At 41.5% G+C, this 15,992-nt stretch overlaps 1 protein-coding gene across 1 annotated transcript in view; it reads right to left on the bottom strand.

Annotated features, from left to right (window-relative positions):
* Nucleotides 1–1,541: 1,541 nt before the first annotated feature.
* T265_11261 (hypothetical protein) overlaps nt 1,542–15,992 on the bottom strand; it is a gene marked incomplete at both ends in the record, with an annotated part of 19,727 nt that continues 5,276 nt past the window's right edge. The window contains 2 exons of the mRNA XM_009177868.1: nt 1,542–1,696; nt 3,048–3,408. Of these exons, the coding sequence (XP_009176132.1) occupies nt 1,542–1,696; nt 3,048–3,408 (516 nt within the window). The remainder of the gene's footprint in view (nt 1,697–3,047; nt 3,409–15,992) is intronic.

The following is a 15,992-nucleotide window of genomic DNA, read 5'->3' as shown; positions in this document are numbered from 1 at the left end:
ATTTCGGCGGAATCTACTCTATTTGGTGAGTACATGGCTCCATTTGTGCTCACCCCGTCTAACTTAGAAATGACCATTTTGAGAAACTGACTAGGTGGGCTACAGAAACTCATTGGATAGACTTATTTAACGGAAGATATGCAGTGTAAAATCTGATAGAATTCGTGGCACAGTGCTGGGTTAAGTATTATAAATCATACAGTGCGTAAGAATAAGGCTGCTCGACATCATCCTTGAATTCAGTGAATTAAATCTCGTTCAGTCATGGTATTCGAAAATGTCACCATGTGTTTAGTGCAGTTTAGTTCAGTTTGTAAATTTTAGCCTCGTTTAAGTGTGATAGGTGATATGAACAGTGTTTTGGTCATCATTGTGGGAACCAAGCTATAAATACTGGATCAAATCTTTGACCTTCTCCAGTTCTTCTTAATCGTCATTATCTTGTATATTTCAACATTTTTGGGGACACAAGTCCTATTCACACAGTGCTATTTTTAGATTCCATCAACTTGGAAATGTTCAATCACTTCAGTATAGATTGATAGATTACGCGGACCGCTGCTCATGAAATGTATTTTTCCAGAATGAAATAATCAAATTTACACCGTTACGTCTTTTACCGGAATGAGCGCCTAAAAACGTTGAGTTTAAAAGGCTGAATTTATTATTTTGTCTTTTAGGTGATAAAATTGTCACGTAGCCCTAGTTGGATGACGAAAGGAGATTACATCCACGCAGATGAGGGGGAACTTGTTTTCGGTAGCATTGATTCAGTATTCTATGATCTCCACCATGTATGCCAGATGATTCAACACGCGTTCAAGGTCGCTAAAGTTCTTGCTCGATAGAATAATATCATCAAGATTACTCATGTTCCATGACTTAACTCAAGCTACTTTTCGAAGCGCCGCTAAGCAGTCTGTAGAGTGTGAGTAGGGATAATATCTGAAAGCTTTCTTCCATGTCAGAAACAATGTCTACTTCACTTATGCATTAACCGTGTATCCCAAACGGAGTTTTGTTGGACGACAATATCCACAAACAAATTTTGATGATCTTCTTTGGAACATCCTCGCTCAGCAGGATCGTCTGCAAAGAGTCGCTACTAACCAAATCAGATGCATCAAAAAAGTTGAAAGGTTTTACTGCTACTTGTCTTTACCAGGTCTGGCCGATAGTCCAGGCAAGTAGACGCACATTCAACAAATTGTTGGAACATTACAGTCAGGTGAAACGTTGATCACTCAGTCCCCAGTAGTCGTCTTTGTTTGTCATTGACTTTAGATTACCGTTAGAATTAGATAGCTATTCCCCTTGAGTCTTAATCCGCTTTGTCTGAACAATAGGTATTTACTCAACTCACAAAGACAACATCTGATACATTCTTTACAAGCGAATGAGACCACAGTACCTGTGCACAAACCCCGGCGAAAAAAGGGATATTATTCTCCGATAGTATATATGATACTCCTTCTGAGGACAAATTTAGATATTCACTGACGTTTGTTTGTAATGAAAAAATATTTTCTCATCACTGACCGCTAATACAGCCCTGTTAAGGATGAAACACGTTTCTTTAACTCACCCACAGAAATGTGCCTTGAAGTTCCGAAAAAGAAGTAGACTATTGCCGGGAAAAACGAAGTGTATAAGCCGTACACCGGTGGTAAGGTCGCCAACAAGGCATAAGCCATGCCTATAAAAGAGATAGAACAATCAAAGTTCAAAATCTAGAAGCTTATTTGCTGTGGTGAAGCGAACTCATGTTGCAGTCGATGAGCTCAACAGGTGATGTGCTGAATACTGCGAGTAACTCAATATCTTCTTTCAACTTCAGGAAGGAGGAGGCCCTATAAGGCTCCAAGTCTGACTGACTAGTTCCTAAGATTTCTCGCTACCTTATTGCAAAGTGGGCTAAGTTGAGCTTAGGTGACTTCACTTGGAAGCAGTATAGGGGATAACTGGTCCTACGTCAAACGAGTTTTGTCAATACGAGTCACGTGTGTGGGATAAAACTGCTCTTACATGGACTTCAATTTGAAGCAGTATAAGCATATTATGTTTGCAAAGGTGTAGGTTACACGAAAGATTCTGACGGCGGTGTTAATCGAGCTAACTGTTATCTGCATATGAATTAGGACGTCTGTATTCTAACCACGAGGTCACTTGGCCAAATATGAGATGGCCGCGCTCGAGCTAGCCTTGTTTCACCCCACACCCCCTGACAGAAAACGCTGATCGTTGATCTAAATTTAGCTTCAGAGTTGTGCTGAGGCTGAAGTGTGAACAGACTTTTTTTGCGGAACTGAATTCATCCTTTGATTAACTGCAGCAAGTAGGGTCGTGAAACTCTACAAAGACCATACAGGTAGCTCATCTTCGAAGCTCCTGCAAATCTCATCGCACTCATCGAACAACCAATTTGTCGTGCCGTACCCTATCGAGGTATATGTCATAACCCTTGGCATTACCAAAAGTTAAAGTTGTCATACTTAAGAGCCTACAATTCAACCATAAGAGTACTAAATATTTGTTTGTTGTTTCCGGTACTAACTATCAAAATGTGCGCCAGAATGGGCACCAAGAACCATCCCAATAAATAGGTCATGTTATCCATCCTGAGGGAATTTAAGAACTCTTACCCCATTTTGTCTAAAGCATGAAACTTTTTTTCGAAAAATTCATCCACTGGGTGATCTAAATTTCAGGACACTGAACCACTTTGTAACTGAGAATGTTCCTAAAGAGTCAGCCAAAATGAAACCAGTCGGACGAGGACACAAGAAAGCATTCGAGGCACAAGGTTGTTTTCGAAATGATCAGACAGTTTCAATTTTTAATGAGGCCTCTCTGTTGAATTACACACACCGCTAGATGCCCACGAATAATCATTAAATTACTTGCGGATTTCCTTCATTAGAGTGTAAGATAATGTTTGTATGACATTTCTCAAACGTTCTAGTCAAAAGAGCACACAAGACATCCTCCAGAGTGAATATGGGCAGCCGCATAAATCGCAGTAGTAGTAACTGGATGTAGCAACTCACCTTGCGGCACATGCATTATTCCCACTGTGAGTCCAGCAATGAAATCGTTCAATAACCATGTCTTCCACTGGTATTTCCGGAGGATTGTGATAAATGGTAAAAACGTCAGTAACCAGGTTCCGAAACTATTGCAGAATCTTTCGCACCGAACTTTGCAACTTGGTTTTGTTTCATCCTCGTATTCTTTTGGATGGAAGAGAAATCGGGGTAATAGGAAGGAAGCAACTGTTTTCACCACAGTGCGACACTGTTCTCGGCGCGTGAGGCTGGGTCTTTCTGACTGATATTCACTTAGAAGGTAAAGGTCTTGTTGAGTTAGGACAGGCCGGTCAATGTAGTAGCGCAGTTCCACATCTGACCTCTGGATACTTGAGAGGTGGTCACTAGCTGGCTGCATATCGCCAGTTTCAAAATAATTTCACGTAGATGCCACTGAACATGCACAGTGGTAGCTGTGTTATAAGGATGATATTTTTGGTTAGTTGCGTGTAGAATGATGAACAGAAAATATTTTTCTTCCATTCAACAAGTGAATACAGACATATGCAAAATCGCTATTCTATAATTTGTGTAGGCTCAACTACACTTGTCCTTGCCGATATTCCATCTGTGACAAACAGAAACTAAATGACAGAAGCACCCACTGTCAACTGACTTGGCAAGCTTTCGAACGTATTCATAAAGAGCGCAGTATGACGGCTTCTATGATTGACAACGCATGTTAATCAAGTCTGCTTCAAACCGTCCCTATTGACATCTGGCCGCGATACGACACTAAAACGTAGAATGTGACTAGGTGGCATGACGTGAAATTACGCTGCAACCTGAGTTGGAAAGATCGATTGTAACATATAGCTGACACCATTGAATGCGTATTCCAGGGTTCAAAAGGCAGCGGGAAACCAACTGTTTATCGGAGTCTCCGGGGGAATGGGCAACCTAATTTCCTATGCGTATCAGCGATAAGCTACTTGTATGCGTTTTTAGCGAATAAGGTCAGACTGTTCATGTTCATTTCAACTCTCAAACAATAAAGAAAACTGAGGAACTTTTCATCTGGAGTATCAACGAACACTATTTCAGTAGTTCCTTTGTGCGAAATCATTAGTTGTAAATGACAAAGGTTCAAGGGAAAATGTACGACTTTTTCTTCCTTGTTGACGATCCAACAACACATGAATGTTCAGTCAATTACAAATAACTGGGTGGTCTCAGGCCTAGCGGTTGGGCCGCAAAGTACCTGACGTTTATGTAAACAGAGCTTGAATGATTCATTAGATAAATATTTCGATCATCCGTGGTGTGCACCTTGAAATTTGGATGCCACCCAAAATTTAATGATCTGTGCACATGTATTTGAACTCATCACGAATATGGACCAAGGCACAGTTTTCTGGCTTTATCTCATAAGAATATACAAGAAACGAAAAGGTCTCTTTCGGTTCCGCAAACCGTCAAAGGAATTCTTGAATTAACACTATCACTAGTCATGTATCCAACTTAGCTAGAGCAAGAGAGACGTGTGCGCCCATATGGTGAGTACCCGAACCGGAAAAAAGCGGTTATTTCTCATTGATTTCGACCAGACTTTCCACACTATTTGGGAATTTCGCAGAGGATTTTTTTAAATTTTAAACAGTGCTGCAAGTTGAAAAGTACAGTGTGCGTGAAATAACTCTCAAAGTGTTTTATCCAGAGAGTGCTACAGCTGGACTAAACGCAGTGGTGAAAAGTTCGATGGTCACAAAAGGCATGAGGTAAATAGGTTTGAAAGCTCTTCGCAAGGAATATAGAAATAATGATTAACAGAACAATTACGGCTTAATGTAGTGATCCGAGAACAACGGTAATTTAAACAGATATTTTTAGTCAGGATATCTTCGAAAAAATTCTGATTGTCACAGCTTTGCAACATTTAATTGTGATTTTTGTTTACACTTCTAGCAGGAATTGGCGAAATCGGCCTTGATACGATCGCCTTCATTTGTCACCAAACCACTTAAATCAGAAATACACATCGGCATTGCAGTCTGGCCCGTTGTCCGGAATGAAATAGGACTCACCCGTCATCCAAAAGTCAGAAGAATTCGCTGTAAAGCACCTATCCAATGAATCTGGTCACTCACCTACACTTTTTTTTTACACAACTACATACGTTAAATCGTACTGCTTAGCAATATAAACTTAATCATTTTGGAACAGCGATGTGGATACGAAATGCTTCGTCCAGAAGCATTGGTCCATCATAAAGTGACTAGCAAGAAAGATATCACTGGAGTATGGGTCTAACTTTCACCGCATCTGGATGACCAACAGTGAGAACAAAAGCACTCTAACTGGTAAATGTGTTGCTGGGCCATAAACCGGATAAACCGATCAATAAAACATACTCATCAATAAGGCGACCACAATGCACAGTTAATCGACACACTTGCGCGAATCTGTCTGGGTGACAACGAAGTTGGAAGCTCTATTGGTGATCACAGCGCTCCTGTCTGTTAAGAAAACACTGACGGTGTTTTGACTCACTCTGTATGGTTTCGTAAACAGTGTAGCTAGATCCTATCGCAAATTAATTTGTTCTTGTAAGAACTGGATGTTGAACGCATGAGAAACTTATGTCACCTTAACAAGCTCACTTAGGGCACTCCAAAAATGTAGATGATGAAGATGATGTAGATGATGGAGAATATGACTAATCAGTAATCACAACAGACCAGCGGATCAGTTTCTGGAGCCCCTAAGAGTAAAGACTATTTTACTGATTGCCTACGGATGATGAGAAGAAAAATAAAGTTGATGGCTCATCCGTATGTACTATACCACAAGAAACGTCCCGGCACTAGTGGATGCTCTTGATGATACACTAATGGCTCAGAGCTCACCGATTCAAGTAAATCTAACTAAAAGCTCAGTTGGGAATCATGCCACTTGCCACTAATCCACGTATCCAATGCATGCAATAGTGAGACGATCAAAGGGACACAACATTGAGATTGTGATGACAAGTTTAAGGGAACCTGGAATTGACGCCGGAAAGAGAAAAGTCAAATGAATTTTGGTGGAACAAGCAACCCCAACTTATGTGAAGTGCCAAGCACAACAATGATTTCTCATACACGCGTCTTCACAATATGTTGCGAGGGGCTGGAAAGTTCCTGTTATATCTGTCTGTCATCCAGCGCGTCATCCACTTATTGTCATGTATCCTACGGTAATAGCTTAAAAACTGGTAGAAGAATAGTTCCTTAACTTAAAAAATGCGTCTTCTCCGTAGTAAACAAGCACTTTTAATGCCATCCCAGCTGTTAGAAAATATGAGCTAAACTGACCTTGACAACGTTCTGAAGGCCTTCGAGCTATGTGGTCAGTGAATGTGAGTCTCTTGTGAGTTTCACGAAACTGGTACAACTTGTCATGTCCAGTTGGCATGACAGTAAAATACAGCTTACTCGTGGGCACAGAAAATCGCAAATGCAATAAAGCAATGGGTGATGAATAATCGATCATTAGGCGCGCTAATATGCAAAAAAATACGGATCTCTTTCGTGTCCATTAAGAACTGATAAGATTATGATTTCTGTAGTGTTGATGGCATTGACTGCCTACTGAGCCTATATCCCAGAAAAAACTGATTCGGGAATACTAATTATCCGGAGCTGTGTGAAAAGACAAATGACCGCGCTAAAATAGTATTATCTGAGAGGAGAGCGATAGGATGTAATGAAGAAGAAAAAAGGAGCAATCACCCACGTCGTCCGCTTCTCTTAGGCACTGGTTCTTTAAGTCTCTGTTCTGATAAGGTCAAGTTACATTTACATTCTGTTATAAGAATCCTAGAACTGTGCTGAGAAACACCTGAGCTGCTCTGTTTGGAGGTTTTACATCTAAGTTGATTGCTTGGTTACCCAATAAAAAGCACCCTTAGAACGACGAGTATCCTCAAGGAACGAAATGGTAGTTTGCGGTTGGTTTTCACCAGCCATCAGTGTGAAACGTACTAAACGATAGCACTTTAGATTACGCGTGAAGCTGGCAAAAGAAGGATAAAGGCTACTCTGAGTTGGCTGAATGGTTTGTTGGGTGCAGATGAACAATGAAAATTAATTCGTTTTGAACCCAGAAAAAGAGTTGATCTATTATATTCAACGCAATTTTATTGATTTTCAGCATTCAAGATAGTTGGATGTGTGCCAGAATAGTGAAGAGCTAGATGGGCTAAAGTGAAGATACCCCTGGTTAAAAAAGGTACCGCATCTAAAGAGGTTGGATTCCGCGATATCTCTGTTTGTTTGCCAGTCGTCTGCTAGTCACCTGTGAAGGTCACACTTGTAATACTTCAGTCAACGCTCAGGATCGTGGTTCTCCTGCCACCAAATCAGGTCATACTTCCTTGGACCTTGCAATGTGTGTCTGTGATCAAAATAGCTTATCGAAAAATTGCATGAAGATGCTTCAAAGTCAGTAAAACTTCATCCAGCAAGTCATTTAGTTACGCAGAAGAGCTCAGCCCAGATACTTTGCTTCTTGTTATATGATCAAGTAAAACTGAGCAACACACTAATAAGAACAACAAAAGTTACGCCATAGGCTAGCTACAGATGAAACGCATTTTGAACAAACTAAGTGGACATCACCGTAAATCCTTATTTCAGGTAATCCTACTCAAACTGGCTGTTGGAAGCGGACTCGCTGCCAAGCGTTTCAGTATTATTTTCAATGCTCTCAGAATAATGGTTTCCATGTGACTCATGCAGAAATTAGTACTTACCGGAGAGTCAATTCATGTTGTAAATGTTGGCAGAGAGGTTTGATAATTTCTTAATAAACTCCGAATTAGCTTTAGCGTCCCCGCCAACAAATTTGACAATGTTCGCCTAAAGCCATCTCACCGGCGTAGATTATGGAAGGATTAACAATACAGAATACTTCTCGCCTGCCCAAGAAAGCATACTGATTTGTACTCCGGTTCACTTGTCCGGGAAAATGGCGGTTGTTTTGTCCAGATAATAGTGGCGGAGGGTGCATAAAATTCACTTTGGCAACCCTCACTCGCAGACTGCAGGTGAATATGTGCTGTAAGCCCATCGGCTGGTCAAAAAACCACCCACTGACATAAGAAGTGGGTTTGAATCACATTGTTCCACTAAGATACACTGCTGTCCATCTAAACAGGATGCATTTACTTCACAGCGGTTAGACTATCGAAGCTGCTGCTCGCCTAACCTGTTTCAGTCTCTTTCCATTTGACCCACGTAAAGTCCCATTCCGGTGAGGATCATGTAGGCGACAGGCACACTTTAGGAGGCGGTTCACAGCTTATTTAGAATTAGATGCCAGATGCCACTTTTCGTGTACAAGGCCACTGCCTGCCGATAGCAAAATTTAATGCAAAGGGGAAGTATACGCCAGCTGACTTGGACGCGACGGACTATTTATCTTTGCGACACAGTCCAATCCGGATGATATGTGGCCAAGAAAAGCAAGCCGAGTTCTGAGTAATCCATCATGTCTTACTGGAACTCTCCGCTGCATTATTGAAGTAACCTTCAATTCTTTTGAACGCTCCATCAACCACCATATTGTATATTCGGCTATTATTAAACGAACGTAAATCGAAAGGTTCACACATCGGCCTCGTGTGGCACTAAGGACTTAAAAATCAGCTAGAGGGTTAAGTCATTCTATCAGATAAAGTATGGTCTACAATGACGGGAATGACACTTCGTAGCGTGCTGCCCAGTGTTTGAATCAAGTGTTTGACTCGAATCATTTTAGTCCAGCAAATAGGCAGTTTTGATGCCTTTGAAGGAGATACTTTGTCAGCAATGAGAAGCACGTTTCGCAAGAAAGGCTATTGAGTATTTCGTCCCTGCAGACATAAACGGACTTATCGTCAAACGCAGTAAAATAGCTGCCTCCTATCTTCCTTAGTAATGGATGATCTTCTGCTCAGTACTTGTTCATCCAGGCGAAAGGATGCCCACCACGATCATCCGCACGGAATTTCTTCTGCAGCTATTTCATGGTTTAAAATAAAGTGTCGGTAATCTGATTTCTTGTACAACGAAAACTATCCAAATTGTATATTATAACGGCGCATGAATGAAGATTTGAAGTTACAGAACGCAAGTAATTACTTACTCTATTGTTTAAGTTCAAGGACCAGCAGTGCTGAGGTGCGCCATTTGGGTACTGTTGCGCTAGTGGATCTTTAGGTAAAACTCCATCCCACACTCAAGACGAGACAGCGGGTGGTCAGTCATACTTGCCATTGATATGGCAAAAACAGATGAAATATGTGGTTCATAAACGATTTTGCGCGCATCCCAGGTCATAACCAAGAGATATTTTTGTGTCACAGATTTATTGTTTTGTGCTCTTGAGGCTGCTGTGAATAGCTTATAAAATCCAGTTATCTTAAATACGTCCTACAGGTCTATCCACTTATAAGACTACGTTCGAATGTGGTTGTCTTTAGAAGGACAGAGAACACCAGTTTATACAATCTGGAAGAGGTTGTGCTTTTGAGCAGTGAAAAGATTTTCACCATACAGAAGGATCATGAAGCTGTTTGATCCCTCTGGGAAATCAGCAATGGCTTGAATCTGGCTAGATGTGTAGTGTAATACACTTGCACTCGAACAGCATCACTCGTTCAGTCATGAAGTTTACTGCGTGCTCTTGTGTTAACTGGCGCATCAAGTAGTGATTTGTTTCAATTGAGGTTTACTTGCTGTGAGCAACTTTTCCACTGTAGAGCGGAACACTCATATTTTGTGATTAGTGAGGGGATTTTGCAGCATCAATGGAGATCAAACTAATGAAAATGGTTTCTTGAGTTCGCAGATAGTCTGATGTGACCCTGTTAGGTGAAATTTGTAGTAAGACACTCCAACTCTTGTTAAACTCTTGTTAAACAGACAAGACTGGTCGCCTCTAGTTGATCGACAACTAGCAGTCAAGTTCAGTTGGATTAATTTGGGTGTCCATCATAATCTGTTTATGTCTTACGACTTACTGGCTGCTCGCGTGGCCCGGGTGTTTGCACAGTATACGATAGCAAATTTGAACGTAAAATAAAAAGTTTACGGATGATTCAGAGTAGATTTTGCACAGTTACGATAGCAAATTTGAACGTAAAATAAAAAGTTTACGGATGATTCAGAGTAGATTAATGTGAGCAGAAACATAGCAGCACAGTGTTATGTGTTTGTCTCGATCCTAAGATGTCTATGCAGCGCACCCAACCAATTGTGCATTTTCGACCGCATAGATAAACGTAAAAACCTACAGACCTGTCCTGGTCAGCCGGTCGTGATTAATCCTACATCATATGGATCGTAAACCAAATGAGCACATCTAACGATTGATGACGTAAAATAGGTCGATAGTAACTGACGTATGTAGCATGTCTAAATCGCCGATTATTCTATTTAACAGAGGTGTTGACAGCTTAGGATGAATCAAATGTCTTGTTCAGTTTAAACCATTCAGTATGTCTTATGGTCACGCGGGAAAGCACTTCGACGCATTGTCACTTTACGGAATTAATTCTGATCAAATTAACCATACATGGACTGAAAACAATTGTGCAGGTTGACTGTTTTATGAAAAGAAAATACAGTTTGTGGAGGCAGTGACGCATGTCAGTGTAGCTCTGCTGAAAATAGTAACCCAACAACTTGATTGGCAATATTAGAAGAAGAGATTAGAACGTTCAGCTGTGACACGCCTTCAGCGCCCAGCTGCCAGGCTACTCTAAGGAAGCACGCGGGCTGGGATACTCCCAGGTTGCCCAAGCCTAGACAGGGGAAGTCGAGAGGCAGAGGTCAGGTTCGAACCACGGAGCTTCCGGTCGGAAAATTCGCTCTCTAACCACCAAATCATCTCGCCCACCAATTGGCATTATAGTCGCGCAACATTCAATGTTTTTGTGTGAACAGTTTCATATTTGTGTTGAATAGTTATATCCTGATAGTTCGGGATTCAGGAAAGGCATAAACTACAGTGAAGTCAGAACGCGAGTTTTCCATGATCACATTTGGTTTCCAGATGCCAATGGAGAAGTGGATAAATGCCGCTGGCGTTTGCGCCTTTGTTCAACTAAATGCGTAGCACAGGAGCTGCCTCACATATCAATTAGTACGATATTCGAGATACTACGGCATATGTTCTTGAGGAAACTACTCGTAAGTTGGCTGAAAACTCTTTGATAGCCCACAACCGGTTTCGTCGTTCTCGGTAGGCACATTTATCGAGTTTCTCCCAGTCGTATATTATACGTGAACCTTAATTGTACAAAATTTGGGAAAAGCATTCCCTTGCACAAAAATTTGGTTTTTATCAAGAGTTGAATCCCAGCTGAAGCTCTGGTTTATCTTTCTTCAACGGGATGTACTGCACCAAACCGCCTCGGATTTCAGCTGATATTACGGGAACCGCAGTACATTTTAAAAATTATCGTACACCGGAGATTTAGCTTAACTTGACTCTCCCCTTGCCAACAGCTTACTTTGCAGAAAAACGTATTTTTCTAGTTGCGTAAAATTCAGTATTCAATTAGAACATAAAGTCGACGTCTACCCAGTGAGCCTCATAACGGAGGAAATCGTTGAAATGGGTTGTCAGAGAGTTTCCATGACACTTTGAGTAGCGCACTCAGTCAAGAAAACATGAACACTTAGGCCTCCAGTATTGCTAGTAGGAGTGCACCGAAAGTAATATATACAGATTGTGCAACATTATTAAGGTAACACTGATTATTATTTTCAAGAGATGGAAAATGCTTTTCTACTTTTCCTATAGGTGCTCTGGAAGATCCATCTGGTGTTGGAAACGTACTTAATTCAATTTCTGTAAGTCCTGAGAGGATTTTGAATAAAAAAAACTCATTGGAATCATAAGGCACCGTAGTCCGTTACACAAGCCCTGTGATATACACGAATGGATGCGAAATTAGAAGTCACCCCGTATTCTAATAATGATCACTACGCACTCAGTAAAAGGATAAATAGCCTTGAGGGTGGCAAATAACGGGCGATGGTATTGTGAGGAGATTTAGTCCCGTCCGTTTTTGTGTGAGAGCTAATCACACTGCTGACAAGCCACTCTTGGTCGGAAGATTGGTGTCCAAACCCTACTCTGAAGGTTGCGTTGTCCAACCTCTCTGAGATGCAAACTACTGGTGGTTCCCAACATGAATGAACACCTGTCCACTGCACCACGCATTTCAGCACAGATTGTCTTGAACGTGGGAAGACGAATCTAAAGACATTACATTTGATCAACCTCTTAACGACCCCATACAGTCGAACCGCTCTGATCTACACATCACAGTAGAGAAGTATTGATGCAGTAGTGCGAGCAGTCATACGTGGGGGGAACAAAAATATGCCTCCCAGTAAATAGAGCGACGAGCCTCTCTTAGATTAATAGCCAAATGATGGTCCCTTGAAACTATTTGACTGGAATGTACGAAGTGCACAGGTCTGTTCAGAAATGCACATCCTCTGACCGATTGTACAGAGGTCCAGTCAGTTCGCGAACAAAACTAATCGCTCCAGTTTAAGAGCGCTCAATACTGGAGTAGTATGAGGTAAAAATTAGGTTCATCTCATACACCCAAGAAGGCTGCATCTTCAAAGCCACCGGTTGTAAATACATATTGCCGTTTCCTCAGAATTTTACAGCTTGTTGTCGGATATTCTGCTTCTATTTTGGCTAAAATTACACCCTTAAACTGCATATTTAGTAATCATGGTGTCATTAAATATACCAGCTCGGTAACTTTGGATTGCAGGTACCACTGCGATAGAGGGACACTTTTGCAGCGAATCAACGCTCAGCCTCATTCTAACTACAGATAATAATTCATACCTACAAACGCCCAGTCGCCGTCGAGGTTTGCCTGCCCATCGCCCTCGGTGGCACACTCACAAGAGGTCCAATACTGTGTAACCTGTGTTCATAGAATGCTCTTCATTTTATTTTCATCGAATTTTGCCCAATGAATTGAAAATACAGTAAAGCCTGGCTGTCACGTCGTTGGTCGACCTCAATCTCAGTGAAGCCGAATCACTTCCAGTAACTGAACAGAGGAAATTAACTCATAATGCAAATGGTCAAAATGGTGCCGGTCGCCTGACAAATTTCTTGTCTCTTTCGCCGTAAAAAGACCCAAGAACGCCGGTTAAAAACGTGACTTTATTTGTTATTGTATGAAAACATCCAAAACAATTGGCGTCCGTGATGCTGCCTGGTTGCAAATAGACCGTGAACCGTGTGATGGCGTGATATAAGAATAGCCAGTAGACGGGCTAGGGCCAAGTACGTAGTGGTTCATAATGGCTGGTGAAATTTACATAAATTGCAGCCGACGAATACCAGTCCTATATCACATGCTCGTTAGAGCCAAAGTCAGGCCTCAGGATAGACGAGAAGAGACACTTGGTGTTGGGACTGCCATGGCAGTCGGGCAAATGATTCGGATCGCTACAGTGTTCGCTTTGTATTGAAGTCTGTAATTCAGAAGTCTTGGAATCTAACCCCTTTTATAACCACAGTAGCTATTCTTACCGTTAACCTGATTAACTTAATTTTCTCATGTATTTCATCATTAAGAACCGTTTTGAATTTGAACGAAGGATCAGTGCAAAATCCACCAACCGTAACCTGATTAAGCACTAAACGATACCGGCAGCGCTGGTTTTATCAATTTCTATCCAGAGGTGTAAGCAACTCCAAAGGAATGTGATGGGCCAGATTTTGCTCTTTCTCCCATCCATAATTTTCTTTTGTTCACAAAGAAGCCTCCAAATAAATTGTTATGACAGATGTGTCAGTTTCTCTTTGTCTTGTCTGTTAATCTTCAACAATACGACTTTAGCACTATCTACTATTACAGTATTCCAATTCATCCACCACAGCTTGGCACTTACTCACAGCAGAGCGACCGTTGCACATAGGACCTGTCAGGTAGAAGTTCGAGATGGCTAGACCATAACTTCGTACAGCCTACAGTACAGCTCTGACTGCATGAGAGACAATCAACCAATAATCATCGCTATCATACAGCAATGCCAGAACAACGAATGAATAGGTTGCAAGAAAGAAAGAATGAACATCTCCGAAAATCGTGCTTAGAAAATGCTCTTTTGGTGTCGTAGGTTGCAGGCAATTACTGCAACGGTGAACACTACAAGGGTTGGTTTCATGTGGTACAGAAACCTAGAAGTCAAATTTAATTCGTTACCGCACTAAGAATATAACTTTCGCCGTCATCGTATACTTTCGAGTATTTACGTAATCCAGGGCCACGAAACCCTGGAGCAAAACCGTCAACTCAGATTGAGGGGTTCTGATTCAAATGTATCCCACCGGAAACTGCCTATCCAGAGTTCGTGGGTGGCTACATAAGAAGTCCCGTGTAAGCTGATCCAAAAGCTGGCCATTGTGACCGATGAACGGGATGGATATATGGGATGCCTGGCGTTTGATAGGGATTTGCCTGTCAACAGCTTCTGTTTCACCAAAAGCCTGCGCTTAGCTCTAGTAGCATGAATGATTTATTGGTAGACTACATTTCTGCGAAGTGTAGTCATCAGCATACCAGTTTGGCTTCAACAAAATATGCAGTTGAAGTCTAGCTGAATCCCTGATTTGCGATATCCTTCAGCCAAAAGTGTTCTAGAACAGCCGTCTTATGCTTCAGTTGGCACGACATTTGAGAGAACACAGTATATTTTCTTGAAGTCAAGACAGTAATTCACCCGGGAGTCAGCTGAGTTTCCCGTTAAGATCCATGTCGTGCTCTTCGTGATNATGGCTGGTGAAATTTACACAAATTGCAGCCGACGAATACCAGTCCTATATCACATGCTCGTTAGAGCCAAAGTCAGGCCTCAGGATAGACGAGAAGAGACACTTGGTGTTGGGACTGCCATGGCAGTCGGGCAAATGATTCGGATCGCTACAGTGTTCGCTTTGTATTGAAGTCTGTAATTCAGAAGTCTTGGAATCTAACCCCTTTTATAACCACAGTAGCTATTCTTACCGTTAACCTGATTAACTTAATTTCCTCATGTATTTCATCATTAAGAACCGTTTTGAATTTGAACGAAGGATCAGTGCAAAATCCACCAACCGTAACCTGATTAAGCACTAAACGATACCGGCAGCGCTGATTTTATCAGTTTCGATCCAGAGGTGTAAGCAACTCAAAATGAATGTGATGGGCCAGATTTTGCTCTTTCTCCCATCCATAATTTTCTTTTGTTCACAAAGAAGCCTCCAAATAAATTGTTATGACAAGTGTGTCAGTTTCTCTTTGTCTTATCTGTTAATCTTCAACAATACGATTTTAGCACTATCTACTATCACAGTATTCCAATTCATCCACNTCTACTTTTCCTATAGGTGCTCTGGAAGATCCATCTGGTTTTGGAAATTCTAAAGTGGAGCAACAAACGTACTTAATTCAATTTCTGTAAGTCCTGAGAGGATTTTGAATAAAAAAAACTCATTGGAATCATAAGGCACCGTAGTCCGTTACACAAGCCCTGTGATATACACGAATGGATGCGAAATTAGAAGTCACCCCGTATTCTAATAATGATCACTACGCACTCAGTAAAAGGATAAATAGCCTTGAGGGTGGCAAATAACGGGCGATGGTATTGTGAGGAGATTTAGTCCCGTCCGTTTTTGTGTGAGAGCTAATCACACTGCTGACAAGCCACTCTTGGTCGGAAGATTGGTGTCCAAACCCTACCCTGAAGGTTGCGTTGTCCAACCTCTCTGAGATGCAAACTACTGGTGGTTCCCAACATGAATGAACACCTGTCCACTGCACCACGCATTTCAGCACAGATTGTCTTGAACGTGGGAAGACGAATCTAAAGACATTACATTTGATCAACCTCTTAACGACCCAAACAGTCGAAC

The sequence above is a fragment of the Opisthorchis viverrini genome, assembly GCF_000715545.1.
Source record: "Opisthorchis viverrini unplaced genomic scaffold opera_v5_464, whole genome shotgun sequence".
NCBI lineage: Eukaryota > Metazoa > Platyhelminthes > Trematoda > Opisthorchiida > Opisthorchiidae > Opisthorchis > Opisthorchis viverrini.
This window is presented reverse-complemented; position numbering and strand designations above follow the sequence as displayed.